This window comes from Scophthalmus maximus, chromosome 10 (genome assembly GCF_022379125.1).
Source record: "Scophthalmus maximus strain ysfricsl-2021 chromosome 10, ASM2237912v1, whole genome shotgun sequence".
NCBI classification, from domain to species: Eukaryota; Metazoa; Chordata; class Actinopteri; order Pleuronectiformes; family Scophthalmidae; genus Scophthalmus; species Scophthalmus maximus.
Genome location: NC_061524.1, coordinates 13,101,863 through 13,129,276, shown reverse-complemented (window position 1 = coordinate 13,129,276; position 27,414 = coordinate 13,101,863). Strand labels below are relative to the sequence as shown.

Sequence of the window (27,414 nt, the reverse complement as noted above, 5' to 3'; positions counted from 1 at the left end):
ACCACCTAACTGGAAATTAACTCCGTCCACATAGAGGAAGAATGTGAACGTACGTGATTCTTCGGCTCGGGCATTGTACTTTTTATTCACCGATCGCCACCGGAGCTAAAGCAATCAGGGGGGAAAGAGTGAAAGGGCTCGTGGGCAGGCGGCGCTTCTTTCTTCACTCGCCGGTTCAGCCTGGACTCCAGTTGACTGGACATTAGCGGCACAGGAATTGGAACCAGCTGGACGCTTGTTCAGTATGGGGAGCCCGACACTGTGTGACCAACACTTTTTTCCCCGAGAGGAGGAGGAGCAGCTTTGCCTGAATGGCAGATTGATGTTGTTTGATAATTTACTGGAGCAGTCCCAGCTGACACTGGGCCAGAGGTGGGGTTCACACCCTGGACAGGTTGACGCATCGGTACGCAGCCACTGATTAGAAATATGTGACAGTAACATTTTTCATGAATATCCTTTAACCCATAATAGTTGTTCATTCAGACACACATATGTTCCATCAAACCTGTCGGCAGATAAGCACATGAACATCCTTTCCAACTCTGTGTGACCAGTATACCGATCTGCTCTGGGGTGCAAATATTTTCTCGGAACAGTAGCAGGGATGGTGTTTTTTTAGCTTTGTGCATCCCACATGGTGCTCCCTTACACGACTTGGATCGATTGAGATTTATTCTGCTGTGCCTCAAAGAAATAAGGAAAAGTTGAGAAGATCTTATAGCCTAGTTGACTAGCTTAGCACAAAAACTGCCAAAGGTATTGTATCTTGTTAAAGGGGCAACCCAGTATGACGTCACCCATTGGTTTGTGAACTGCCATTTTGAAGCCTTGTGTTGAATATTTTGGCCAGCGCCAGGAGTATAAATATGAAGTATGGTAAACCAGAAGTTTCATGTGACACTGAGTAAGTAAGAAAACAAACAAGTGTTTATCCCAAAATTTGAGACTGCTCATAAAGATATTATATATATACAGAGATATTGTCTCTGGTTTCATCACCACGAGGAACTCCCTTCGCATACAAGTAATCATGTGATCCCTAGTAAAATATTAATTGCAGCTGCTTTCAAGTCAAGAGATTAAACAGAATTTATCATTTCCAAATTACGTGTTGTTGATTTTTATTGTTGTTTTTCTTTTTGCAAATACATCCAACATAAATCTCAGCCAATTATCACAGTTAATAATGCGTTACATTTTCCTCGTACGCACACTGGAATTTCTGTGAAAACAAAGACAATGTGAGATTAAATGCAGTATCCCCCTAGCCATGAAATTAAAACGATGATGGGATGTTCATTACAAGCAGCTGGGTTTTTGAATTAAATATTACTCTGTGTCTTTCAATGCTCCCATCAACACATACAATTCAACTTCAAATTCAATAAATTGTGGTCGTGATGTTCCTTTTGTGTATTTGAAGGTCGGAAACAGAGTAAATGAGGAGCCAGGGAAGGAATCAGGAACAGCAGAGAAGATGTGGTTTACTCTCTTTTTCAATGTAAACAGATTGAAGACTTCAATGTTGTGCAAATAAACTTGCTTGATGATTTTAGTTAACCTACTTTACCAGACTCCCTAACCCGATCTGTCCCTTTACCGCAATTAGCTCATATTCCATTTTTAATGCTAGTATGTTATTTACGGCTCGAGTGGACACCCGAGAAGCCAGAATTCTACGTATGAGCATGTGATCTGGTATCATTTTGCAGATATGCGTCCTATGGGACGGAGGGAGTGCACACCGTGTTGTCTCGCGGGGTAATCCAAGTTACATTCGTGGCTACATGACGTTCAGCCGAAGAGTGAGGTGTCGTAGAAAACAGGGAGTCAAGCAACACTGATGGAACACGACACCCTCGGCAGTGAACTCTGATATCCCTCTCAAAAGCGCCCATTGTTCAGGTTTCCTTCGTTAAGGATATTTAATCTCAGAGAGTGATCGGCATGCCAATAAGCCACCGTTTCCTGCACTCGGTGTCAGTGTGATTACTCTTGTGCCACGGCGTACGTGGTGGCGTACCGCTGAGCAAATGGAAAGTCGCAAAAGGCATTTCCTGCCGTAACCTCCCTGGCATTTGTAGGCCGACTCTCAAGGTATCCATGTTACTCAGAGATCCGGTTCCACGGTGATTTGCACGCCTGTCATTCAGTAAAACAGCACAACCCCACCAGAATATTCAGAATACCGAGTGCATCTACAATTTTGTATCCACAACCGCCCCTCCCAGATAGTAGTGATTAAATTGTGTACAGAAAACAAAACTTGCAATTATTCCACCTCTCGTCAGACAAGGGCGCTGACCTGCCGCCGCTCCGGTTGGTGAAAGGTATAAGAAAACATAATTAGACCGCATTTGTACACCCCTGCTTTCCCGGCTCTGCTTATTTGCTTTGCTTTAGTCGTCTTGGGCTGGGGAGCTGCCAGATTGTCTTGTGGCCCCGCCGCTACAGGAATGACAAGACACAGTGGTGTGTGTAATTAGCAGGCAAGTGTACACAGCTCCCCGCAGTGTTCTGACCTCGTGCTGCAGGAGCGACAGCCGCGCAGCCAGCACCAGCCTATTCGCAGCCCCGTCTCCCTCCCTGTCTCCTTCATCCTCCCCTTGAATGCAACAAAGCCCCCAGCTTGCAACAAAAGCAAAACAATATACCCGGCTCCACGCGTCTACATCTCCCTCCGTGTCACTGTGCGCCCGAATTGGGCCTGTGGGCTTACGATGGGCGTCGATTAGACAGAAGAGCAGCATGTTAACTAGGGTAAGGTGAAAGAAGTTCACTGTTCCCTCAAGGGGTCATTAGATGTTTGCCACTTAGAAAAGATGACAAGCACCAACGTACATCATCATTGAATAATTTAGTGCTGGTCATTTGAGAATGTTTAAAATGTTGAAATCACATCAACATTATACAAAATGTAAATTTGCAACTGTATGTGAGTGCATGTATCAATGTTGTTAATGGTGCAATGGTTTAAAAGATATTGAGATATGTGATGGCATTCAAACATAAGTCCATTTTTTCCCCCTTTCTGATCGACTTTCTGCTCCGGTTGATGGAGACATTTTGTTTTGCTGTCATTTAACTGATAACAAAGTTTGAATTCCACTTGAACAAGTGCAATAGTATGACTTTTTAAAAAGTTTCAATATGTCGCTTTAGCCGGAAATAAATACCTGTTGATTTTTTTCTCCAGGTCTTTGGAACCAATCTAGTCACATTATCAATCCTTTTTGGTAGGTGAGGAGCAAATAATTGCAGGCTGGTGAACACGGTATATAATTAAAACAGCATCTCCTCTGTGTGAACAATATCGCCAAAATGATCACACGAATGCTCTTTCACATGACAGCCATTATTTTGACAATCAATGTTTTTGCTCTTTGATAATTGCGCTTCCACAATTTTTTTCTCACCGTGTTGACATTCTGACCCATAGCTACTCAGTAGTTTTTTCCCGCATTGTTGCATGAGTACTCAGTACCCATGTGGTTGGACCACACTCAACATATTTAAACCCTGCCTTCATTTCGATTTTTATCACACATTTGTGATGCCATCGCAGTGACGACTTTTGTCGACAGACAGACAGGAACTCCTGCCAAGATACACTAAAGGAGGCTTCTCCAGGACCATGATGACTGACGCATGCGCACACACACACAAGCACACACACACACACACACACACACACACACACACACACACACACACACACACACACACACACACACACACACACACACACACACACAGAGACACTCACAAGGTGAGAAGAATATCAGCCCGGCTGTCGTGGCTAGTAAAGAAAAAGTAGTAAGATAAAAAAAAAAAAAAAGTGTACATATTCAAACTCAAGGCTCACTTTCAATTGTCGAGGTTGTTCCCATTCCGACAGACAGGTCCAAATGTTGAGCAGCCAGGCTTCTTTACAGGTCCATGTCATTAATTAGTTCATAATCACACAGTCAAAGTTTAACAACGTAATAAATTCTTAATCCTTTACAGCGTCTTTGTTAACTGAAATTAAAATAGTTGCTATCAGGAAACATCTTTGTGGCACACAGGTTCTCTACAGCAGCTGCAAATCTTAAAAAAGTGAGCGACTAACATTGAATATGTGGGAAGAGAGTGACTTTTGCCTGTCTGAGCTCCTGACTGAACGGGATTTGGATGTGTGATAAGGACACTGTGCCCTGGGAAAAAGTGACCCACCAGCCCACACCCGTCTACTCCAGTTGAATGATACAGTTTGTGTTATGGTCCGTCCCTGTCAGCACTTCTGTAAACATATTGTCTTGCGTCTGCAGGGAGGGGGTGCCGGGGAAGGGAAGTTCATTTAAACAACATTGTATCCGTCTCTTACAACACAACTAGTAGCGACATTGTTTAGTGATTCTAACTTAAATCCGATAAACATCCTGTATGCACTGTAGCCTCTATAAGGAGGGACTTACTCCAAATTTACTATTAGATTTGTTGAATTTATTATTTATTTATTTTTGTATTTCTGGCCTGTGACCAGCTCTTTCGCTATTCACTTCATTTCATGTCATGAAAATCATAACTCTCTCGACTAAGTCGAGCCCAAACTCAGGTGAATCGTAAGCATATGAATTCAAATAACACAAAATTGACGGTGTCGAAGAAGTCAAAGCCTAAAACCTGCCTGTATACATATTGAATAGATTTAGACAGTGTTAGTATAACACAGGTAGATGCTGTGTTTTCTTGTGAGATCCCGATGACTTTGTGATATGGTAATGTGGGTCAGGCTCCATCAGAACATCCGCGGGAGTGGAAAAAGCAGTGTGATGACAGTTTGCGGGAGTGCATGCTAATGATTGGAAAATGCATATGGTCCCTTTCTCAGAAAACCAAGAGTAAAACCACATAATGACTGCGAAGGATCACAATGGCACGGGAAGGTGTTTATGTCCCGCGACACTTTTCGCCATAACAAGGAGACGAGATCTCCTTATTGCAAAAGCTCTGGCGAAAACTCTCTCCAAGATTAATCCAACACGCTTTTCTGCAGTTGACAGGGCCTGAAGTCGTTGTTTACGTCCTTGTTATCAGACGAGCCCCGTCCCGCGGCTCTGGTAGTTACTCAGAGGGAAATTTGCTTGTGGATCCCCCCGTGTCATATTGCCTCAGTAAAGTGGTTAAGCTGTCGTTTTGAATAAAGCGCCCGGCTCTCGTGTACGGCTGTCAGACAGCCGCTCCGGTTATTGACAACGTGCGAGGGCCGAGGGGCCCGTATACTATACAATCTGATATGATCGCGTCACCATCATGACATTATAGGTGCAACTCATAGGCTGTAGCTTTATTAGCCGGTGTTTCCGTAGGGGGGGGGGGCGATGGTTTTGACAGCAGTGTTGCCGTGGCCTCTGTTTTGCCGAATGGTGCTTAACACGCGGCTCGCGGGGCACAGGCATTGAATTTGTCATGTCTCTTCGTGGAGCCAGGCTTAATGTGATAAGGGTAGGTAATCATCTTCTGCAGATATATAATCTGCTATTAATAGCCTCTCCGACTCTAAATTTAACCATGACAAATGATTGTATTTCTGAGTCAGCCCCCCCACACTCCCCCATCTCCCCTGCTCCCCCCTTAACCCAATTCAAAGGAGTTGCCGCTACTGGCCCAAATGTGTCATACCTAACAAGGCTTGCTGCAAAATTTTAACCTGTCAATATGTGTCAGGCCTCATTCATCAGCCAAACGCTCTTCATCTCAGCTGTCCCCCGTCTTTCACGTTCAACCGCCGTGAGGCTTGACTTTGCCCTGAGCTTGCACAGTTCAGCCCCCCCCCCCCCCCCCCCCCCCCCCCCCCAATCCCCCCATCCCCAGGTCCTCTGCTTCGAGGCGTAAAGGCAGTGACAGTCTCTGTCCTTGCTAAAACGCAGTGGAACGAGGGGGTGAACACAGCGAAACCAGCTGATTGTGAAGCTCTCGGCGGGCCGCACGTGTAGTGACCGATGGACATAATCTGCTCTTTGCTCATTGACCTGTTGTGACGGGCATGCGAATCTCACACCTGCATGAGAGACTTGTTCAGCTGAGTGTCAACCTACTGACATACAGTAACACGTGCTGGATGTTGGCCACATTTTTAACCACAACAAAAAGATATGTATATATATAGTTCAACATATTGTATATTTGTTTTGTTCCCAGGGTCTGAAAGGTGACCTAGGGTCACTTGGTCCAGTTGGTCCAGTTGGTCCCAAGGGAAACAAAGTGAGTGAGTCTGGGCTAGATAAAATTATATTATCATTTTTATTTCTAGACAAAAATAGCTAGTAGATTTCATCCTGGCTGATATATATAGTATATTGTATAGTGTGTATATATATATATATACTGTATATTCTGTATAAATACATAGCATTAAAACAGGTAACTGGTTTTAAAGTTGTGCCTGATTGGTGTATTTGACATTTGGTTTCATTATCGTCTCTTCATTAATTTGTTTATTTTACAGGGAAAGTTCACATTAATAAATATTTTTGTTGCGTCTGTACAGACGTTACAGAAGTCTCCCCAAACTATTTAATATCAGATTAAAATTACAAAATTCACCTGAGATTTAAACTGCTGGAAGTGGGAGAGACGAGTCTGAGGCAAAGCCTTGTTCTTATCTGCATCTTTTTTTATAATCTGTTCACTGACGTGATTAGATTGAGCGTTGTTGCAGTGCAGAAAATAATGCTCTTTTCAAACTTTTCTTTTCTTTTAAGGCCACAGTGGGATTATTTCCCATGCAGTAGATGAAATGTTTTCCCCTGTAATTAGTTACCATATCTCCTGCCCTTTTTATTTTTCCCTCTGCTGCTGGGGAATTTTGTTGTTGTTGTCTTTTGGTGGAACTCGCCACGTAATTGTAGGTGCAGTGCTCTGTCTGCCAGCCTTGAAGTTATAATGAGGTCTGTGTGTTTCTGTGAAGACAACAGAGAATCACAGGGTATTTTATCCTATTTTCCAGTTGGGGAGGGTGGAGGAGGTGGGGGCGGAGAGAACGTTTGTTTGTATTGAAACTGACAAAGGGAGGCAGATTTGGAAGCACAAAGTAATGAGTCCCCTGAATATCCCATAGCAGGCATATTTTAGCTGCGACATTCATTCAGACAAGAAAATGGATATGAACTACAAAGCGCATATTTTCTTCTTCTTCTTCTTTCATCTGCATCTGATAAATGGGTGTCGCCAGGTGTGAAGTCCATCGATTCTCGAGCCAGTGCTTGACGAAGGACTGTTGGGATTGTGGTGAAAAGGGGAAAAGAACTGCAGAACAATGATGGACAGTGATGTGGAGTTTTAACTGAAAAGAGATACGAGTGAGGCAGTAAAAAGCCTGTGAGATCATTGCTTACATTGGGTCACACTGGCGTCAAAACACATCTACCTCTTTCCATATATGACGTTTTCTGGCTGCCTGTATGTCACGGTCACCGGACGATGTTATCATACCTGTCCATTGTTAATGCCTCAAAGCTTTCACATGATATAGTGCGGCTGTGTTTATTCTAAGGCCTGTCACATTTAATGGCAGCAGCCCACCTGCCACTTGTCTGATGCTGTGAAAGTCATCAGACAGGCTCCATTACATGACATACTGTAAATATCTGCGGGTGGTCTTGTGCAGCACATGTGCCGAGTGCAAATATTGAAATTATGCATAATCCGTCTTATTTTGAATGACCTTCAGTTCCCTTTTTTTTTTAAGATCACAAACACATAAGCCTTTGGGCTGGATGTTCAAATGTTTTTGATGTTTGATGTATTGTTCCGTTGCGCACGGTGTGTGAAAAATGTTACTGACTGAAGTTTTTGGAGTTTTACGCTAATTATCGTCCTCCTTCGCAGGGTGATGTGGGTAAAACTGGAGCTCCGGGGCTGCCCGTAAGTTCGCACCGTTTCATTTACATCTCATTATGCCGTCTGTATTCGTGAGGACATTCAAAACCAGAGCTGGAAATGTTGAAATGTACTTGTGCGGGTTTGACCTGAGAGAGGCCGGACAGAGCTTTGTAAATATCACAGCCTTTTTGGCTGTGACACACGCGCGCGCACAAGCACACGCACACGCACACGCAGTGTGTTAAAGCCTCTCGGCCACAGAGATGGAAAGTGAGGCACTCAGGTGAGCAGTCTCTGTGTCACATTTCCATCGCCTGGGAATGGGTCAAACAAGGAGTCGATAGACAGGGCTCAGGGGCCGTCCTCACACGGGCCAAAAAGGACAGGGATGAGCAGCCAGGCAGAGAAAAATGGCTCTCCGTGTCTCGGGGTGGGGGGCGGACGTTGACAGGTAGTCACTGGCTGTATCCTACATGGGCGAGACGTGTACTTATTGGGGTTGGTGGCTGTCCCTGCAGACTTCTCGCACTCACGGACACCCGGGAAGAACTGCACCACGCTTTGTGTGTTTCGATCTCATAATTGGACAGGCTGTACTGGAGCTCTTTCTCTGGTCCAGAGGACAGAGAACATAAATGCACTCATTCCAGTGCACACACAAATTGAAGGTACATATGTCAGCAGACTGCATGCACTCGCAGGGGCGCGCATTGTCACCTATCAACACACTCGCACTCCCAACGCATCTTGTGGCCGGGGCAATTGACGGTTACTGGAGATTAAGGGTGCACTGTGAGCGGTTGGCTAATTATGTGCACATCATGCGGGGATCGGCCTGCCAGTTTTAATCAGCGCTGGGGTGATACAAAAACCCCAGTGTCCCACTGCCTCTACCGTGTCCTTTTCATTTCACCAAAGAGCTTATATGATACCCACAGAACGCTGGCGCCATCCCCGAGCTACTCCCTAAAGATGATTTTACATTTACAAGCACAAGCAAAATATTTCTTTCACGGACATGAAAACATTTAGGAAATGTTCATATCACGCCAGTAGGTCGGTTAATGAATGTGAGTGGTCACTCTACAGCAGCAAATAACTTAGGGCGGTCGGACTTCTTGATCTCCTTTTTCTTTTTAATACTTTGCGAGCGGCCGCCAACTAACGTGATGGACAGTATGTTGCGAATGTCCATTTCTGCAGCTGTTTCCAAGAAAAGTCAACAGCGTTTGACTCTTGGATGCCAATTGAAAGAGGACACCAATTATCTGGCTTGTATTTGAAAGCTGAGATGCCGTATGTGGCCCTGTGTCCATTTTGTGGCCTGGTTGACAGACGACTCTGTCTGCCCTTTTCTGACGGTGTCCAGCAGGGTGTCTTGGGACTTGTAATAGACATGCTAACTTTTTCCCAGGGTCACTACGGCCAAGGATAATTACTGTACCTCGCGGCCAATTGTGTTGCTTCCCTATAGCTGGCCAGTATTGTTCCTGCCATATATGAATCATGTGGGTTGTGTTTTGATACTGACTGACATGTTTTCTTCTGCGTGTGTTTCTATTCCCAGGTCGCGAAAGACTGTCTCAAGGGAGATCAGGTAGTTTAACCAGTTTAATATTGTGAAAAAATCGGAACAAAAAGTTTTCTTCAGCTTGTTTTCTTTAAATCGTACATTTTTATTTGCCACATTCAGGGCCCTCGAGGCGACAAAGGAGAACAGGTAACAAATGAATCACTGCACTTTAGAAGAGTATCTCATTTTTGCTTGTTTTTCCTTGTTGGATGAAGTGCACATAACATGCTCTCAAGCAATTAGGCACCACTATTAGGTTCATCAAGCAATTATTGGAGCACCATAAGCATATCCTTGCACCAGAACATCAAAACAAAATCACGGCTGAGCATACACCTTGATTAACTTGTTAATAGTCCCTTATTAAGACACTGTGTAGAATAATGGAATGGAGCTCTGCTCGGCCGAGGCTGAAAATTGCCTATTAGAGAGAAGTCACCTAGAAACGGTCCACGAGTGAGAATAAAAACTACAGCTGTGCATTCTCCCCTTCTATCTATTCATGCAATTTTAACGAAGCCAATCCTATATTTCCTGTCACTGCAAATAAGCCCCCTAGTTCTTAACCGATTCGCAGACAACGTTTGGCACAAACATCTGTCTGCGTCAGTTTTTTGCAAGAAGTGAACCCTAATGTCTCCCGACTGTGCCAAATGCTCATGAATGCAGCACCAAATTCACAGCAATACCTGTCCTTTCTGCAGGGTTTGGCTGGGATGCCAGGTCGGCCAGGGGATCCAGGCAAAGAGGGCAAAAGGGTGAGTAAACAGACACCGTCCACTAGTTGTGTGGCCTGGCTGGTGGTTTAACTGACCAAACAGCAGCTGAGTGGCTGCTGTTTTTTTTGCGGGCGGGGGGGGGCAAAGATGATCTCTGGCAAAGCAACAGGCCTGGAAAGAGTGAAGGGTCGGTGTTGGCCTGTTGTACTATATGACAATTAATGAATGGGCCCTGTGGTCAAGCGGTCAAATGGCCGCACGTGGCCGAGTCCCACTGGGCTGTGGTGAATAGTGTTCAGTTTCCTAAAAAAAACCCTGCACGATGATCCGACATCAGTAATGAAGTCGGTACACTTTGTGCCATGGTGGGCTGAAGGTTGCCCCACTGCAGGAATGTTATTGTTCCTCGGCGTCACAGCTGAAAGGCGGTGTTTGACAGGTGGAGAGAGTGTCCTTTTGTGCACAACTTCATTGACCTGGTGTCAAAAATACCTTTGCCCATGTCACCTTGATCAATAATAATAAATGACTACAAATAATATATAGGTTCTCCGAGCATCCGTGTTTTTATTCATCTTTGTCTTGTAGAGAATTCTCATAAAATGGCAAAGAAAACAACCACATTTTGGCCCCACTGCAGCGAAATATGAAATATATAGCAGGTTGAGCTGTACAGCGACCATAAGTAGGTCAGGCAAAATGCTCTTTCAGATTAAGAAAGAGGCGAGATGACGCACAATACTCGAGACATCTGGACACGGGTATCTCAAGAATTCCGCCCTTCTGCGCTTGAATTCGTTCAAACTCCAAACTCTGATAGCATTAACAATTCATGACCTATCATTGGTCGTGTGCTCCTCAATGGATCATTTCCCCCCATGAAGTAGCAGAATCTATTGTCAGGGAAAGTATTCGCAGTCAACAAAAGTGAGCTCACAGGCTGGAGATTTTTCTTTTTTTTAGGGGGGGGGGGGGGTTAACTTGTCTCTCTGCCTCATTAGTTGGCTGTTATTTTATACCTATCCTGACTTAAAGAGGGACCGAGCGTCAAAGGGACTCAGTGTCAGAGGTATAAATTATGGCGTGCACTTTTCTTCTGGAATACAGTTTTTACGATTAATCTTTCAATCATAATTGGCTCTGAGAAAATAGAGAGGCACTGTTTGATGCTGTGCCTTCTTGGTTTCCCCTACACCCACAACACTTCTTGCACTAGTTATTGCTTTGAAGATTTCGTAGGTAAAACAGCTACTATAGGGTTCCTCGGCCAGCCGGTCTCAGACTTTTTCGGGGTGTTGTTGATGCTGAAGAACACCGTTCTGATCTATTAATACCCTGTCTTGGATGACTGGCTGACTTCACGGGGACTGTTAATGTGCTAAGGTTTCGGCTTATTCTTAGCTCTGGGAGTCACATGTGGCCTCAAAGTTGTTGACCAACCTGTGTTTCTGCAGTTCGGCGGCCTATTTTCGGAAGGTGGACACGTATTATTATCAGGGGCTTGCTAGTGGCCAGCTGATACAGCAAGAGACTCTCACCCAATTAGCAACTCTTGTCGACGCCTGCAACTTACTGATTTTCATGAGGAGACATCGCTGCATCTGCGACGAACGACGCAGAACACAGCATGTTGTCGGACGATGACCACTCCACAAATTTCATAGAATGGCCGGGAGTGGGAAGCTTTCACAAGGCCTTAGATTCAAGCCGGACCATCTCTCACACTGTCTACTTCAATTTATCGTGGAGGGAAATTTCGACCACTCTAAGCCATTTAGATTGACTTCAAGGAGATGTGGAGGACGTCGGAGTGAGGAGAAGAGGAATGATGCCATTTGCACTAATCCTCCTGCGAAGCTTAAAGCAACATATGCAAGAGAGGATATCAAGGGCAGTCACCCAGCCCCTCCTGTGACCCCATGTCTTGCATTCACAGAATCTTGATTTTATCTTATTACCTTGATGGATGCCTAGTTCAGTTAGTGGGGGCCAGTCCAACCGTGTCTAAGAATTTATGGGAATGTATTGCCCCCGCATTACACATTGCCATTAATAGTGATGTGAATGGCTTGGTTTTTATCTATAATGGATGGCATTTACACAGAATGGTGGGCGAAGAGGAGAACTTTGGGATTCAGCGGCGCATTATGGCGGATCAAAAAAGGAAGATGGGGAGTGCCAGTAAAAAGAATATGGCCCCCCTGGCAGACTATGGTGCGCTAAAATATTCATCAGGTGCTGTAATGATGTGCTAAGCTCCGTGTTGTCACTGTAGGCTGGCCCTGTCCTACGCAGGCCGAGGAGGTGAAAGACATGCATGCTGAAAGGGGGACAACCTTGGAATTTTTTCTGCTGTAGTCATTTGCAAGCCAAGTACACTGTTGTAAGTGTGCTCTGCAGTGCACTAAAGTGCCTGCCTGATACTCATCGACAAACATCAGGGGCTGTACTATAAAGTCTTTATGTACATACAACAGCAATGTGGGATTTGGTGGCAGAACACATTTGCACAAAATAAAAAACAAACATGGAATTTTGCATGCTCAAAATAGGACTGGAAAACCTGCGCTTGGTCAACACACTCTGCTTCCTTGATGCCAACATACACGGGTACGCCACGGCAAGCTTGGTTTATTCATGTCCTGCCAAGTCCTCCCAGCATTCCCTCCTTCACTAGTTGGCACAGCATCGCGAGTGGGTCCTTTGCAGACATGGGTTCATCCCCGCGCAAGCCAGTAGGTTCCGATGGATTAATAAATAATCACCTTAATAAATCCCCCATTACAAGGTGGGTCTTGGAGTTTTTAATCCATGCCTAACACCAAATTAAGCCTTATTAGTGGTATGAATTTACCTGTATAGAAAAATAAGGCCTCGCTAAATGTGAGTCACTGACAAATGCCATGGTGATTCCCTCGTTTTTTCCTATGGAAGCCATGTGATGCCATGCATAATGGACAGACGTGCTCTCATCAAAATGTTGTGGGAATGTTGCAGAAGCATTTTAAATTCTCTCTATGCAGGATTTTCTCATTTGATAAGCAATGCACTCTTCTCTTTGATGCATTTTGCAGAATGTAAATAACGTGAACGCAAAACCTTTTAATATCAGCAGAGGGGCCTCCACTGTGTCAAGGATGCCTTGTCTCCTGCTTTGGAAAGTGCACGTGTCTGACAGATGCGCCGCACCGTGTTTGTTCTTATTAGACATAGCTGCGCTCGTGCAGGGATGATGAAACCCCGGCGAGCCTTGGAGGAAGCAGAACACTGCAACTGCTCCGTCTACGAATGTGTTTCTCTTCAAATGAATTATGCAGTTTAGATCCTCTTACTGATTTATTAATTTATTTAGATCTAGTTAGTTGGTTGTTTCTTTTGTTCTTTAGTTAAGTTGGGGTGAGAGTAAATGATATGAAATTGGTAATAACCACGCAGGTGTTTTTATTGTTGTTTGTCCAGTTTTTTTACTGAACATGAGGTAAGGAGATTTCTGTAATCCCCAATTTCTACAAAGAATTTACCACGAGGTAAGAGCTGACATGCTCAGTTGCCTCGCGATTGTCCCCGTCATCTCTCTTGTGTAAAGCGGCTGCTGTTTCTTACAGCAATATTTGATCGCATACCTCAGCAGGGGATGCGTGTGGATGACTCCTGTGCCACGCGGGAAGCCCGCGTCATATGTCAGGGAGATAAGAGAGGACAAAAGTCAAGCTAAGCTGGAAAAAGGCCTGGAGACCGCCGCTAGCCGGGCAACACAAGATGACCTAGTGGAGGGAAAAGTAATTAAGGAGAGACTTTTTAATCTCCGATGAATCATTTTCTCATTAAATAATATGATGTGCCGCGTCAATACCACAAATAAAAGGATCCACACGGACTAATGATGGCTATTGAAGGGACATGACAAAGTGGAGCTCGACGATACGGCAGGACTTTGATTTTGCTAACGGGTTCTTCATCCTATGTTGAATCGGTTCCCCCTCTCAGCCTCTATGCGCTCGACTCACCATGGTGACTAATTGCAGCGTCTGACAGTCCATTAATGATATATTCCATCTCTTCATCTTTTCTTCACTTTTGAATTAGTTATCATGATGTAAAAGATATTTTATGTTCATATTGTTTTTCACAGAGACACCTTGATTGTATTGGATAGTTCCATGCATCGGATGCAGATGCAATGTTTTTGTGTCCCGTGGCAGTTGACACGCGACAGCATTGTGCCCTGTATTAGTTTGCTCTTTTAATTCAGTGCATGTCCGTGAAGTCATGGGAGCAGTTAGACACGTGATCTTTACGCCAGGGGAGATACCTCGGAGTAAACACGATGCTTGCTTGTTGGTTGTTGGGTAGGAAGACAGCTCCTCGGTGAAGAGACACTCCTCCAGTTCTTCTGGAGAGATGTCTATTTGTTAAAAGTAGTATGCGTCTGTATCTTCGAACTTCCCCTCCGTCGTCAGATCCTATTCGTTAAGCTGTCACCACTTCGCGTTCACGTGATGGCGCAGTCCCACATCAATGCACGTCGGCAATTGTGGCGCAGGCACACATTCAGTTTCTTCGCTTGTGGCAAGAAAACTTTGAAACAAATGAACTGACATCAGCTAACAGCTGCCCGGACACTTTAAAGTGGCATGGAAATATTCTGTCAAAACAGTGGAAAAGATCATCTGTCTTGTCCCTGCTTGGCAACGTTTTTTCCAAAGAAGAGGAAGGTATTCTCTGTCCTTTGGAAGCGATAGTGCTGTTTACATTTTCCATCCATGCCCTCTGCTGAATGACTGAGGCAGCTGTCTGTAAGTCCTGACCAAAGGCACAGGCATTTATCCCCCCCCCCCCCCCCCCATAGTTTCCTCCTTTACCCTTGCACTGACACATGTCTCAAAGATTGTCTGTCCACTGCGCTGAACTACTGGTCAAATGTTTTCTCGGAGACGAGGCAACGACCATGCAATCTTACACTGTCAGTTTCTCTTCCCCCAAACTCTTGGCACATTTGTGTGTGCTTGACTTGGCCATGTTTAAGTGTGTGTGTGTGTGTGTGTGTGTGTGTGTGTGTGTGTGTGTGTGTGTGTGTGTGTGTGTGTGTGTGTGTGTGTGTGTGTGTGTGTGTGTGTGTGTGTGTGTGTGTGTGTGTGTGTGTGTGTGTGTGTGTGTGTGTGTGTGTGTGTGTGTGTGTGTGTCTGGCCATTTAGCCATGAGAGGATGAATATTTCCCTCAATATTTCCCACAGGAAGTGGGTGGCATGAGACAGGTGCACTGAGGTCGAAACATTAGTGTCAGATTAGATACAATAGCATTCATCTACTCTCAAACAAAAATCCACGTATCTCCGTTGCACAGTTAATAGCTTTTGTCATTTAACCTAATTTAGTTTGAAAACGTATGCCGCTCTGCCGGAAAACCCTAATGAATGCTGTAACTGGAATGTAGATGCGTCTCTCCTCTACAGGCAAACGTTGTTTTGAGATAAATGAGCCACCACAGTATATATAATATTCATATTATTTCTGATGGACTTGGCTCAAGTTCATTTGGAGAGGTCTGCGTGTCTGCAGGGACCGGAACAGGCAGTGACAGTGATAGGGAAGGAGATATGGGGTGGTTTTTGCGGGGACTGGGGCATTTGGCAGCGGTTTCCCGCTCCATAGGTGCAAGGCAGACATGTGCTGTACAGCGATGCAACTGTAACAGACTGTTGACCTCTACCAGAGCACCTGCAGGGCGAGATTATTAAGTAATGAGTCCCTGGTGAGAATAGCAGCCTTCCTGCCAGAAGTTCTCCACGGGAGGCTGTTGCTGATTTGGGTGATACAGTAAATGCATGAAATTTTTTTGCAGCTTTTGGATTGGAGCAATGTTTTTTTTTTTTTTATGTCGAAAGATGGCTGAATTCCATTTAGCTGCATCACTTTCAAGTTGTTGGTATGTTTGCATGGGGACTGACTGCAATACTGGAACACATGAACTGAACAGATCCTTTGTTAATGTGTTGCTTTTCCATCATGTGAAAAAAGTAATTTACTTTGATATCTTAATATCCCCATTGATACTGAATATTTTTTATTGACGTTAAAAGGTCTCTAAATTTAATTGAAGCTATTTGTTTTATCAGAATTATGTCATAATGATTATTTTGGCATATCTCGAGTCGTTTTTTTTATATATACATTCACAACATTAACAGTCTGTTAAATTATGTGTAACTGATCATATACTACTGCACACACGCACACACACACACACACAAAGACACACACACGCATACAGCACCTATAAAACAACTGGCATGTTATATTCAACCACTAAGACACAGTCGGTGATCATATCGGTAGTCCGTGTCATTAAAGCAGTGTTTGAATACAGTAGCGTGATGTGCATATGCGGTTACAGTTTTGCTCTACCCATTGGAGCTCAATGGCAACAGTAACACAGAAAGAAGAATTTATAGGTCAGCGGGGCTCACAGCTGAGGTTTTATGGCAAGATTTACACCCTGCGTGATTTTACAAGAGGGGGTAGGATGTGTTAACCCTTTGTCACGCAGAGAGGACCCGTTGTTCGTCGCTCTCTGCCCAAGTTCATATTGACAAAAAATCCGCTGAGCCGCGCTTTTGACACCTGTATTACGCCAGGAGGTAACACGTTTGCCCAGTGCACAAGGCAATTAATCTTGTCAATGTCAAGTGCATTGGGAGGCGGGATGAAACAAAGACTTGACCTGATTGGCTACGAAAAGGTCTCACATTTGGGCCCTGTTGGGAGAGAGGAGGGTAACGGGGGGGAGGCGTGTGGCTCGCGCAAGGACAGATACACAGAGCCTTGATTTATCTGTCGGACTCTCGTCTTTCCCAGAGCGCCTCGGTACGGTGACATCCGTGGATGTCCAGAATACACACACATTAATTGGCCAATTAATTACAGGGACGAATACAAGGGGCAAGAGGGACGCTTTGATTGCACACTGCTTTTATAGAGTCGTTGCGTTTGTGCTCTCTGTCTGTGTGTGTGTGTCTGCAATTCGATGTGTGCAAGTACACAAGTGAAAAGCTTATGTTCGACAAGGGGTAATGTAGGTCAACACATCCTGTGAGCCTTTGATAGGCTTGCTGTAGTTGGCCAGAGCGCGGCCCTCATTCACACGTCTTGCGGCTTAACTTTCCTCAGGAGACGCGGCTGCACCGCGCGGCGTGGGACACTGCAGGCGACATGCGCGTCCCTGCCGCCCCGGTGTCCAAATTCATCGGGGCCCTGGAATCCCGGCGGCCTGTGTCTGATACCGCCGCAACATTTCCTAGTGTTGTTTCAATGTCTGCCGGGTCATGCCAACACTAATGGCGTGTCGTGTGTCAGACGGGGTCAGCCGAACTGAATTCACTCAACTCTCCGAGGTATGTCACCGGACAGGAGGTGACTGGCCCTTGTGACCGTTCTAGATGTCACAGTCCACACCGCGGCTGCAGCCCTGCAAGCAATCGGAGTTTCTCCGGCTCCACAGAGTCTATAGCAATGAACAAACGCGCTCTCCTTGGCACCTTAGGCTACATCCACATTACTACATTTTAGTTTGAAAAGCGCATCACTGCTGCCACGCTCACGCCCGCCGTCCACACGACTCCAGAGTTTTCCGAAACGCCTATAACGGAGAAGTTAGTAAAACGCTGCTCGAGCCGAATTAGTTTGAAATCTCAATTTTGTGTGTTGGAGTATGTACGGGCAAAACGGAGACTTTGGAAACAATGACGGAGTCATGCGCATTTGCTTCCTGATTGGTTCTTATCAGTCACGAATCGACTAGCGGTGGTGAGGGCAAAACGATGAAAATACTTACTTTAAGTACATCATCATCATCGCTACAACAGAAGAAGACATCCCTGCTGTCCGCCGCTGTTGTTTCTCACCAGGTAACCTGTAGTGAGCACATGCTCAGAGTACGTGGATGGTCACGTGATATATGTTTTCATGTGTGTTAGTATAGACAGGGATTATTACTGTTGCGGAGCCAAAACACTCGGCGTCTTAAAATGAAAACGTAGAAGCATGGATGGAGCCTTAGCTGGATTGAAGCTCTGTGTATGTCTGCCGTTTCCTCGGCCAAGGTGGAGGGATGGTAGGACATGGAGAGCTCGGCCTGGCGGGAGGAAAGAGGCTGGTCGGGGAGGAGATGGAGCCCCGAATACTGCACAACACGGAGGCGCGGTAGTGGGAGGAAGCATCACTTACAGCACAATGTTACAGCCCGCCATCCACATTCCGATTCTCCACACTCTCGTCCTGCCCGCAGCCGATTTAGACACATTCATCTGTGTCCACTTTAATGGCATGCCGGGGAGCAGCGCATTGACACCGGCCTGATATGATACAGATAGCAGAGTGTGGGACCTTAGTGTAATCTGTTATGCGTGGTGAATGATACGACGCATAAGACCCGCCGAGGGCTACAGTACCAGGAGTGAGCGCCCTGTGGATCTTTGCACAGTGTATTCTCTTTGACCTCAAATATTTGGTTTGTAAAATGAACCAGGGTTTATTCAAAGTCGATTCTCAGCCTCCACTATTCACTCGTTGGATAATGCAGTAATGAAACACTCAGTATCTGTAAACATAGGATGGAGGCAATCTGCTCCGGGTGAATGATGTGGCCAAAAGTCCAGATGAGACTGTGAAATTTTCTGAGAGCCAAGACGAATAACAGCATCCATTAGGAGATGAGAACATTCAGGAGGCAACGCCGGTCCCGGGGAGGAGCCAACACAATGGGCTCCCCAGCTTGCACGGATACACCGCACAGACATTCAGCTGATCGGTGGGAATTAAGCTCATAGTTTAATGCAGATTTATCATCCTCACCACATAAAAATGCAAATTCCGATGATATTGTCAGCCCTCTTCCCTCTCCGCAGGAGTTGTTAAAGTCAATGAGCTCTTAAAACTCATCACCGAAGACGCGGTGGCGACATGGTTGTTGTAAAGGGATGTTCTGAGCGTCCCTTGAGACCGCCTTGGCTTAGTTTTTCCACAGACATCCGCCGTCTGTGTTTCCTGTTTGCCTTTGGCTCCGTTTGTTTGCATACTGTGCAGCAGTGAAGAGCTGGGCGCTTGCTGAAATCGCTCCCGTAATGGTTATTTTACCTAAAGGTACGCTGGGCACCCTTGTTGTGCCACCTGTGTCCCTTTGGTATTGTGAGACATGATCCATAATGGCATAATGCGGTATGAAAATGATCGTGGACGTCTCTCACTCTTTACCCGGCTCCTTCTTCTTCCTCTCGACGGTTTCCTCCCCCTCTGCTCGTTGTAAGCCCTCCACGGGAAGAAAAACAAATCTTTTTACGGTATTCAATGCCTAATTGCCAGACTGCTTAATTAGATGTTACCCAACACACATCATATATTCATGCATTGAGGACATCTATCCTCGCTGAGAGAAAGCCTGTACACAGTTTGTGGTGAAGCCAGTTTGCCATCTAGTGGCCACTCAGCCGCGTGGGGTCTGTGAGTGACTCTGAGTGTGTGAGGGGAGCCTTCGTGGAAAGCTTCAGCCGAAGGGACCGTAGGTGTCTTAAGTCGGCTGCGGTGTCAGCCATCTATTTATACGTCCCTGAATATTTAGATGGCCGCGCGAGTTAAAGCGGAAGCATTGTGTCCCAGGCAGAATGGTGAAAAATGCTAAGCCGCATTTGAGCCCCTGCCAGGCAGCTGTCGGCTTTGCCTCTCTCTTCCTGCCCCCCCCCCGGCCGCTCCTCTTAACCCTCAGTAAACAACTGGAACAAATCCTATTTTATTGAGGCTTTCACCAAGTGCAAGGGATCTCTGCGAGCTCCAGTGCCCAGGCATTTATCTTTCCCGAGCTCGTGCAGTGTCCTAAGATGGCATCCGGCGGTGGCAGTCGCAAGCAGGGAATTTGCACTGTCAGCCTCTAATTGGACCCTTAATCAGGAGAAGCAGGTGAGGCTGCGGTCTCCGCAGCGCCTCTTTTGTGACATTTTGAACAAGCGGCATGATCGATAGTTACCCCACCCCACCCCCCAGGAGCAGTGCTGCCTGCTCTGACACAGTGGAGTCAAGTTTTTCAAGTGACAATTCCGACAACTGCAGCAGACGTGAAGTGCATGGCTGGTGCGAGCTCGCTGAATATTAGCTCCTCTCACACAAGCTTGAAAGTTCCACAGCTCACACCCAGAAGCAGCCGGGCCGATGCAGTGTGTATGGAAGCGCCATCAATCTCAGTGAAGCTGAGGATCGGCTCATTTGATCGTTTTTGATTCTTCCAGAGTGCAGAATCGAAGGGAGCGCGCGCGCCGCAGATTTAACATCTCTTTTTGCTCTGTATTTGGAATCTTTCCCATTCAAGTAATTTGACATTGCAGTTTTCCTCATGTCATATTTATTCCCAACATTTTAGTTAACACAGCAATTAGACACTTCACTGAGCTAAACATGGTGACACATTGGAGACGCTGCGGCCGACATGTCGGTGTTTTAGAGAGGCCTTTGTGCAGACTTGATGCCATTATTTTTTTGTCCCTAGTCTTGCTGAATCTGACGGTTAATGGTGCAATTTTTTTTTTTTTCAAACGAGAAAATCCGAAAACACAGTATACTTGCAAGGGGGAAAGGATGACATTTCAGAATTAATTACAGAATAAATTAGCTTTTTGCTGGCAGTTTGAGTAATTGTCTGGATCTTGTCTGGATCTGGATCAGTAAGTGTTCATCAGGGACTGAGGGGATGAAATGTGTGTGTCACTCCTTTTTTTCCCATTTTTTTCACAGGCCAGGAGCAGACAAGCATTTGCCCTCGGGGGGAATTGATAATGGGACGGGCTCTCTCGTGGCAAACTCTCCTCTTGTTTCTGCGTGTGCGTGAAGCGTGTGCCCATTTGTCCGTGTGCTTTTTTGGAAATCCGTGTCCCCCTCTTTGTACTCTGTGTTGTTAAAAAACACCAGGATATTACGTGGGGTTTATCATTCTTTCGCAGTTTTGCACACATCTCTTTGCCGAGCAAATGCAGATGCTGCTCACGAGCTACACAGTCAGTTCCAGTTAAAACCCGTGCAGCAGTTAAACAATCGGCTCAGGTGGCCTGGGTACACGTCCCCGGAGGGAGACGGGACTCAGCTCAGGCAGAAAGAGTGGGAGTGGCACATGAGTTTTTTTTCAGTCAAGAAAAGGTCACCTCTCTCATGAGCCACGTAACGTTGCCGCGGACCAACTTGGCTTTGTGATGTCAGACAGTTCTCCCCTCCAGGAGATGTAACTTCTCTGTCACACGTGAGTCAGGCAGACGACAAGAAGGCGGCATAAAGACCGTCCACCAAGGTTTTGGTGGACGTCGTGTATAGTTTGTGACTGAATGAGGTGAAGCGGGTTCCTTCTAAATGTCAAGGTCACTAAACTGGTCATGTTGTGGCCCCCTGCAAATGCATACTTTTGAATTTGGATGTCAACGTAAACCCAGGAAGGACGTATGCTTTAGTAGAGAATGAATGCAATAATCAAATTAGCGAAAATCAACGATGAGACATCGCCGTTGACATATGATTACATGAAACAAGTTAAAGGGGCAGTAGGTTTTTGGAAAGAGGTAGTTTGTTGTTGATTTTTTGACTGCAAGGTCGGGACTCGGAACTCAGCCTTGAGTCGTAGCATCTGTCACTAGCACGTCTCTTGAGGTGAAGGGGAGTGATGTTCACAAACTGCACACACAGTGTTGTGTGGTGCGGTCTGCACCCGTTTTGCTTGTTTTCAATTTGCTTAGCCAGGGCGCAAGAAGAAAGATCAGTTTCAATGCCGCACACAAAACCAACATTTTTTTCACGAATGAAGTGTATTGAATTAAAATCCCTTACTGCCCCTTTTAATTTGAGTTCAAATTGAACTCCCTGCATATGATTTCATATGAATTCATATGCAGGGAGTGTGTCAGGCTCGAGTCGGGTTATGCTGGGTTCATTTCAAAAGGCTCCTCCAGCTTATCTGCTGACCCCTGTCGGCGGGGGGGCATTTGTCAGGTGGATTACGTGGATTTTCGATGGTACATCTGCCTTACTGCTTAAAAAATTCGACGCATTCTGCCTCCTCCGTTTTGATCCCGCTGTGTTGTCAGACATGGAATGTCTCGGAGAACATGTTGACATTAGGGATAAGGATTACGGAGGCATCGTGAACGAGTGCGTCTGCCGTGTGTCACTGTCGCTGTTGTTGACTCTGCTCTCAGACTGGGACTTGGTGCTGCAGGACTGAGCCGAGGGCCCATGCCTGTGCTTTTCCCTTTTTACTCTCTTACAACTCAAAGCGGTGTTGGAGCCAATCAAGGCTGGGAGCCGGGTGGATTAAGTCAGAAGTTCAAAATACGCTGTCAGTCCACTGAGGCCTCCTCCTATCCGCAGCTCAGAAGTAAACTCACTCGAGCTTTACTGGCACGATTATTGAATTAGTAGTCGTGGAGTGGTTTTCACACTTCTGTTATATGGTTTGCAGGTTTAAACTGGGGGGAAAAGATAAATAGTTTGTGTGCATATGTGTTGAGTCTTGCCAGCCCATCTTTCATTTACTCAAGAGGCTAATTCATCCTTCACTCCCACTTTCTTTCCTTTCCTCCCCTCCACAGTCCATTCATCCACCTCCCCTCCCTCATTTCGTACGTACCTTCCTCTGTCTCTCCCTCCCTCCCTCTAATCTACTGCAATGACCTGAAGGGGGGCTTCACACCGCAGCGCTCAAATAATAATCAAGCACTAGGATGTTGTCAAATTTATAGGACACCGGAGCGTCGCATAGCAACGAGAGATTGCCAGGGTGATCCGACGAGGGCTGGAAGTTGGGTGAGGGAGAAATGGGGCGAGTGACAGGAGACAGGAGTAGGAAGGGGAGATGACAAGAAAAAAACAGGGGAAGAGCGATCAGTTGAGAGTAATAGTTTTATGATATTGTACACAAGCGGAGAGATAGACGAGAGATGGAGGAACGGAAAAGGAAATGAGAAAGTTATGGTTGGCTTAGCTAAAAGAAAAGATTTACTGGCGCTGCTGTGCACTGTCATATTTTACTATGGCATTTTGGCATACACAGGTGGTGTTAAGTTTAAGAGTGGCTTCAATATTCCTGATAAAAATAGCCATTTAACTAATGGCCCGAGTCCAACTGCAGGCTGCCCTTTCACTCTCACTATAATAAACAAGGAGAACTATTTCTCACTTTTTTTTTCTTAAAGTTGAAATTCCCAGTTTCAGTTTCGTCCTCTTGCTTGTTGGGACAACATGTGAACACGACGTGGTATGTTCTTGTCCTGATGAATCTGCAATAACGGCAGATTAAACATTGACATTGTTTACACTCGCTACCAATATAAATGGATACGCAACCGTTGGTGTCAACGTTTTTAGCTTGTGCCCATAAGCATTTATTGTACTGCCGTAAACTGTTTTTAAAGTAGCCAATGGGGGAAAAGCTCTAAATCGGCAGACATTATTATGAAATGACCTCAATTCAAAATGTCAGACTATCCCTTTAGTTGCACTTTTATAGAAATCTCGGAGATCTCAACATGAACTTTAGAATTGAGGCAATGGCCTTAATACAGAATTCAACTTCACACTTCACACAATAGTGGTAAATGACAAAGTTCAGAGATGATAAAGCATCTGCTGCTTTTGTATTTTGCGTGCTCCCGGGCACCGCAGTGGTTGGCGGGCGGCAACTTGATTATCTCAGGAGCCCAGAGACAATATTCGTCCCTTCACAGCGACTTATCTCACTGTGTCACTGACAGGTGTTTCAGTTTGGAGAGTCAACTTAGCGCAGGCGGCGATGACAGCCGTTGCCGAGGACTAATTATTTCTTGTCACTGTGCACAGATTTCGATGATGGCGTGCTAACCAGAGTTCTTCTCAACAGAGGAGTTTCAGTCTGTGCCCAAGGTCACCTGGTGTATTTTTTTCAAAATGTGTTGCTATTTTAATTCATCATACAAAAAAAACTTAGTAAAATACATTAGAATTCAGCAGCACCACAAGATACAGTGAATTATCACCTCTCATCATCAGTGTCAACAAAAGCCCTTTTTGATTTATCATCATAAAGGTAGGAGTCATTATTTTAGGTAGGTGTACCTAATAAACTGTCAAGTGAGTATAAATGTAGTGTGACTTCCGTATAAGTAATAAAAGCAGCCACCCAAGGTTGAAATATATTAGTACTTCTCTCTGCGAGCAGAATGTATGACAGAATTGGAATTTTTGAAACGGAAGAAAATGTCTCCTAAAGGGGCTTTTGAAATGTGGGAGCAAAATCACTGCATTAAAAACCACTCCATAAACAATTTAAACCTTTGTAACTGTGCGAGTAAGGTACAGACCTCGGATCAATAGTATGGACTTTACCCTAGATCATCATTTAGTTGTTCTGACTTCATTTGTGAAGGATGATCTCCAGAGTACCACTATTTATTTAGGTGATAAAATGCAAATGGGCATAAGATTAGTATGCACGCTGGAGTTAAAAGAGATATAAGGCCAACTGTGGAGAAAAGATTTTGGGAACTGCATAATTCATGGCCTGTTTGGAATAATAGCATATGAAATATTCATTAGCTAAATTACTTATCTATGTAATCTGCTTTTGTTGTGGAGTTCAGGGGAGGAAAGGACCGCAGCAGGGGCTAAGGCGAGAACAAACGCCCTGATCTTTTTGCAAACAGCAGCAGCGATTCTCTGTCGAGCATATTCATTATCGGTGAAAGGGAGAAAACCCCCCACAACATCTACCCTCACGAATCGCCCTCTCAGTTTGCGAGGAGTGGACCTTTTACACAAAAGTAATACGTTTCGAATCTACATATGGCACCCTGGTGCACGAGTGCTTATTAAATACTTTGGCTGCCACCCTGTGTGCTCATTTCATGCCGCACAGTTATCAACCCCTGTCACATTTCAAAGAGGTTGTTGCAATGGAATAGAACCGGTCGGTCGTTTCAAGGAAAAGGTTTTTAAGGTTTGAATGTGCTGTTCCTCCAGTCTCCCTGCTCTGCCTCGATGAAGCACTCATTCACGCTCACGCCGGAGCACACGCCGCCTCGGAGCAACATTAACACAGATGATCAAAAGACGCTGGCCAAGGCTGTGTTGGTACATCAAACAGCTCGAACAGAGGAAAGCACGCGATTCCCCAAGGGGTACGCCACACACTGGTTCCATTATGCCATTATTAAGGTTAATATGTACTATACCCTGGCTTTCTCCTGTTTTCATAATCCTGTAATCTGTGGACTACAAACAGAGAAACAAGCGCGGCATGTAGGCTCGAGCGCATGTGCGCAGATGGATGATTAAAAGCAATGGTTCTCAGTTAAGTTCCTTTCCTTCATCTTTGTTGCAGGCAGACGCAATGTACATGAAGAAATCCGACCCAGTTAATCAAACATCGGCGCACTTGGAGCGTCAGAGGGAAGAGGGCATTGCTCTGTGATTTGTTCAGCAGCCAGGGATCCTTCCATCTTCACATATCTACACTAACTCAGTGGAAGTGGGGGGGTTCATACTGAACATATAGTTTTCCATATAGCAAGTGTGTCAAATGATGAATCTCCCATTGAAAAGGGGTAATCATGTTTAGCCTTACAACTATCTGCGTTGTCTCACGCTCCTGCCGTACAGTGAATTGATATTGGCCAGAGTATTACCATCTCCTAATTGAGTTGATTTTAACATCCGTCTCGTGAAAGGAAGCCATGCTAATTCCAGACACATCTCATAACGCATGAGCCAGTGATGCTCTGCCAGTTTATAGGATAGCTGTGAGGATATCCACTGAGCCTTATCCCCCTTCTCTCTCACGAGAAACATAAACCCTCTTGATGTAAATTATACCAACTTCGGTTTGGTGCAGATAGCATTACAATGTCAGCTTCTCGAGACGCGCAGACTTTCAAAGCGCCGAGGCATTTTTGAAATTCACAAAACGTCATAATGAATAAAGAAAAAAAGAAAAAAATCTCTTAGCAAAATGGTGGCTTTGGTCTGACCTCGTTTTTCGCAGTGCTGGACAGGGAACCGCCTCTGCCTGGGCCGGTCTGTGCTGCGTGTGCTCCTCGGGTTGATTGATGCAGCGACGGTCTCACGCAGCTGGAGAGGACGTAGTAAACCAGGGGAAGGAACAAAGAGTAGTGGGCCGCACGGGGCGCAGCAATTAAAGCTGTTTTCATGTTGTTAATTAAAAGCAAATTAGAGACGGCGACAGGAGTTGCTGTCTCGTCTTAATTGCTGGCAGCATGTATGCCCTGCAACACCTGTTGTTGCATCTTCACTCACACTTTTTTGTTGTACCTTCGATAGGGACGGAGAGGAAAGACTGGAGAGCCCGGACCCAAAGGCCTGCCTGTAAGTCAAACACTGCACACATGTAACCTCTAAAGACCCTCAGCATTACTGAAGAAAACAACTAGGCGTACTGTATATGTTAGTTGTTTTACATCCATTTCATCATATCAAATACAAATGAATCCGGATGACTCAGAAGGCACAATGACGCCAGTCACAATCAGTCAACCACTTTATCTTTTATCATTAATTCTCCTGATTATACAACTGTCCTTTTAAATCGAGACCTCGCTGAAATTTATCACAATGCGAAAGATGCAAAGCCCCGATCCCTTCAAAAGCATATTGAATTGCAAACAGCTGATCAGGAAAGCAGACGTACAGTAAGCTGCTCTCAGACATCCAGACGTTTTCCTGATCTTTTCCGGAGGGGCTGTGTGCGAGAGAGCAAACGTCCGCAAATGTTGCTGCGGACATTTTCCGAAAACCTTCCCTGCCAACCCCCAAGTAAAATTTCTGGAAAAGGCCCGAGTGAGCCCAAGTGAGAAAACAGCAGGAAAGCCTCCGGTAGATTCACAGTGAGCGTGTGGGCGCAATACCCAGATGCCACTCATCGTCTGAATGTTGTGATCGCGTCCGCCTCGGCCAATCTCCTGCTGCGTTCTTCAAATGTCTGGACCCCGATCTTACAGACATTTTACAGAGTTCACGTCTGAAAACAGCTATGCAGACATAATATAAAATCCATCTTAAAACAGAGCCATTATGCTCCTGCTAGTGAAAGATCTATCTATCAATCTGGTCAAAATCCTCCTCCATTCTGCCGTACTGCTGCAAGCAGGATATATCGATAGCGCAAAAACCATCAGGGCTATATTACAGTAGCACACGAGAGTGCTTGTATTGATGAGTGGGACAAGTGTGCCTATAAGG

The 27,414-nt window shown here is 45.4% G+C and overlaps 1 protein-coding gene across 6 annotated transcripts in view; it reads left to right on the top strand.

Annotated features, from left to right (window-relative positions):
* Positions 1–27,414, top strand: part of LOC118283990 (collagen alpha-1(XIX) chain) — a 93,551-nt gene that overhangs the window by 22,184 nt on the left and 43,953 nt on the right. For 4 of the 6 annotated variants that reach the window (XM_047334810.1, XM_047334809.1, XM_035606505.2 and 1 more), the window contains exons 12-17: positions 6,187–6,249; positions 7,876–7,911; positions 9,437–9,466; positions 9,563–9,589; positions 10,147–10,200; positions 26,497–26,541. In XM_047334810.1, coding sequence (XP_047190766.1) covers positions 6,187–6,249; positions 7,876–7,911; positions 9,437–9,466; positions 9,563–9,589; positions 10,147–10,200; positions 26,497–26,541 — 255 coding nt within the window. The remainder of the gene's footprint in view (positions 1–6,186; positions 6,250–7,875; positions 7,912–9,436; positions 9,467–9,562; positions 9,590–10,146; positions 10,201–26,496; positions 26,542–27,414) is intronic. The other 2 variants (XM_047334811.1, XM_047334812.1) reach the window with 2 other exon arrangements.